The sequence below is a fragment of the Phaseolus vulgaris genome, chromosome 1, assembly GCF_051622355.1.
Source record: "Phaseolus vulgaris cultivar YP4 chromosome 1, ASM5162235v1, whole genome shotgun sequence".
NCBI lineage: Eukaryota > Viridiplantae > Streptophyta > Magnoliopsida > Fabales > Fabaceae > Phaseolus > Phaseolus vulgaris.
In genome coordinates, this window is record NC_143498.1 from 34,271,852 (window position 1) to 34,275,170 (window position 3,319).

The 3,319-nt window shown below is 53.2% G+C and overlaps 1 protein-coding gene across 1 annotated transcript; it reads right to left on the bottom strand.

The window, feature by feature from the left end:
• Nucleotides 1-2,189: 2,189 nt before the first annotated feature.
• On the bottom strand, nucleotides 2,190-2,939 carry LOC150029592 (uncharacterized). Its single transcript, XM_090296222.1, has one exon. It carries the CDS (start codon nucleotides 2,937-2,939, stop codon nucleotides 2,190-2,192), a length of 750 nt encoding a protein of 249 aa, XP_090152348.1.
• Nucleotides 2,940-3,319: the final 380 nt, after the last annotated feature.

Sequence of the window (3,319 nt, forward strand, 5' to 3'; positions counted from 1 at the left end):
AGGTCGTGTCCCAGTTGGAGCATCAGCTCTCGAAGGCCACCCAGTCCTTGAAGCAGTCTTTGGCCGCCAATGCTGACCTCACGACCAAGATTGCTAAGGAGGCGGCCAAGCGGGAGTTGGCGCAAAATGAGGCTATTGAGGCGAGGCGCCAGCTCGAGGCTGAGAAGAGGAGGGTGGCTGCTAAGATCGCTCAACTGAAGAAGTTGGCCGAGGATAGGGGTGAGAAACTTGCTGCCTCGGTCGCTGAGATGGCCGCCCTCCAAGCTGCCAAAGACCAAGTCGAGGTTGAGCTCGACGAGAATTATGAGGAGGCCGAGGAGCTGCTGAAGCAATGCTTCGAACGAGCCGTGCGTCAAGTGCATGTTCTATACGGCGGGCCGCCGGCCACTGGTGCGTTTGACCTTGATTGTGAGGTCTACCAGGGTTGGCTGATGTCGAGTGCTGAAGTGGTGGCCTTGACTGCTCAAGAGACTGCACAGGCCGAGACCCAGGAGGGGGAGGCCGATGCTCGAGTGGGGGCGACCGAGGCCGAGGATGGAGAGTGTGTAAAGATTCAAGACTAGGTTTGCCCTTGGCCCGGGTGTGGCCTTTTCTTGATTTTTAATTTCCTCCGAGGCCGGGGTGTGGCCTTTTCATTTTGCTCTCTAATGTATCACCCTATCTTTAATATATCGTCCAACTTTCCTTTCATCATGGTTTTGCATAAAAATTTACAAGTTAGTGAGTCGGCGTCTAGTTAAATCGGGCGATCGGCCGTAAATTGCGATCGTTGATTTGAACAAGTAAATTGATTAAACATGGGCGATCAGCCGTAATTTGCGATTGTTGACTTGAACAAGTAAATTGATTAAACATGGGCGATCGGGCGTTAGTATTGTGATGTTAATCGAATAAGTAAAACATGGGCGTTCGGCCATAATTTGCGATTGTTAAATCGAGCAAGCTTGGTTGTCGGTTTAGTGGACAGTCGGCCAATACTTGCGATGTTAATCGAGCAAGTTTGGTGGGCGGTCAGCCAATACTTGCGATGTTAATGGAGCAAGTTTGGTGGGCGGTCGGCCAATACTTGCGATGTTAATCGAGCAAGTTTGGTGTGTGGTCGGCCAATACTTGCGATGTTAATCGAGTAAGTTTGGTGGGCGGTCGGCCAATACTTGCGATGTTAATCGAACAAGTTTGGTGGGCGATCGACCAATACTTGCGAAATTAATCGAGCAAGTTTGGTGGGCGGTCGGCCAATACTTGCGAAATTAATCGAGCAAGCTTGGGTGGTCGGTCTTGGCAGGGGATGCCGAGCCGGGAAGTTGTAGAAGAACTTTGTCAGTATTTTGATGAAAACGCCTCGTTAAAACCTCCCTGGTCGGGTGAGGAAAGAGTGCGTGACTTTATTGATTTTAGCTATAGTAGAATTTGAGGTGCGTGGCATTCCACGTCCTCGGTACAATTTTGCTCGAAAGCCATTCTAAATGATAAGCTCCCCCCTGTGCGACTTCTCGGACTCGGAAAGGCCCCTCCCAGTTGGATGAGAATTTCCCTTCACTTTTTCTCGCGTCGCTGCGCATTCTTCAGACGAGGTCGCCCTTCTGGAAACTCCTCGGCCGGACCTTTGTGTTGTACCGTCTGGACGCCCGGATTTTGCAGGCGGCCTCTCGGATTCTGCTTTTGTCACGAAACTCACTTACCAAGTCGAGGTTGACCGCTAGGCTCTCCTCGTTTAGGTTGAGGTCGAACATCTGTCGTCGTTTGGTGGGCTCGGCCACCTCCACCGGGATCATGGCCTTGGTCCCGTATGTCAGGCTGTAAGGTGTCTCCTGCGTGGTAGTCTGAGGGGTGCACCTGTACGCCCAGAGTACCTCAATCAGCTCCTCGGTCCATCGGCCTTTTGCCTTGCCTAACCGTTTTTTCAGTTCGTTGAGTATGACCTTGTTGGCGGCTTCGGCCTGTCCATTGGATTGAGGGTGTTCTACCGAGGTCGTGATGGACTTGATGCCCAGGTCGTCGTAGAAGGACTGTAGGCCTCGGTCAATGAACTGTCGGCCATTGTCTGTTATTATCGTGTGCGGGACGCCGAATCGGCAGACAATGCTCCTCCATACGAAGTTTTGCACATTTTTTGTCGAGATGGAGGCAAGGGGTTCGGCCTCGATCCACTTGGTGAAGTAGTCAATTCCCACCAGGAGGAACTTGGTCTACCCTTTCCCCGGGGAGAAGGGGCCGATGATGTCCATCCCCCAAATGGCGAACGGCCATGGGGAGATGATGATGTGCAGCTCTTCTGGCTTGGTGTGGTGGAAGGGACCGAACTCTTGGCACTTGGCGCATTTCTTCACGTATTCGGTGCAGTCGCCCTGTATGGTCGGCCAGTAGTAGCCGGCCCTCAAGACCTTGGCGGCCATCGTCCTCGCCCCGGCGTGATTTCCGCAGATCCCCTCATGGATCTCGGCCAGAATGTACTCGGCCCGTTTGTTGGTGATACATTTTAGCAGGGGGGTCGAGTAACCTCTCCGGTACAAATCTTCGTTGATCATGGTGTACCGGGCGCATTGCTGCTTCATCGCCTTTTCTTGGTCGGCCTTGCATGTGCCGACCGTTAGGTACTGGATGACGGGTGTCATCGACTTGTCGGCCTCGGCCTCTTTTATAGCCAGACACTCGGCCTCGGCCTCGGCCTCGGTCACACTTGGGTGTCTCAGCCATATTTGTATGACTGACCTCTGGTGGCTCTTCTTCTTGGTGACCGACAGCTTGGACAGGATGTCGGCCCTTTTGTTGTCCTCCCTCGGTATGTGTTCCAAGGGTGCTTTGCTGAAACGGGCGATGCTATTTTTGGCTGCGTGGTAGTATCGCTGCAGTAGAGGCTCTTTAACTTCGAACTCTCCATTGACTTGGCCGACCATCACCTGTGAGTCGCTTTTGCATGTGACTTCGCGTGCTCCCATGTCGTAGGCTAGGTTCATCCCAGCGAGCAAGGCCTCGTACTCGGCCTGGTTGTTGGTCGCTCGGAATCCAAATTGGAGGGCTTGTTCCAGGAAGAGGTCGCCCGGCCCCTCCAGGACGACTCCCGCTCCACATGATGTTTTATTTGAGGAGCTGTCCACATAGAGCGTCCACCCGCCCGAGAGGGTGGGTAGTGGTGTTAGCTCGACCGAGAAGTCGGCCAGGCATTGAGACTTGATGGCGCCCCTCGGTTCGTAGCGTATTTCGAACTCGGAGAGTTCGACTGACCATTGTTGAAACAAGTGGAGTTCAATGTTTTGAAGAATCCAAATCCTTTGAGGGATGATGAAGCCTCTGCTTTGCTTGATGCTGCTGTGCTGGT

What these genes read in the sequence shown, in the direction of transcription:
- LOC150029592 (XM_090296222.1), bottom strand. Translation starts at nt 2,939, where the DNA reads ATGGGAGCACGCGAAGTCACATGCAAAAGCGACTCACAGGTGATGGTC.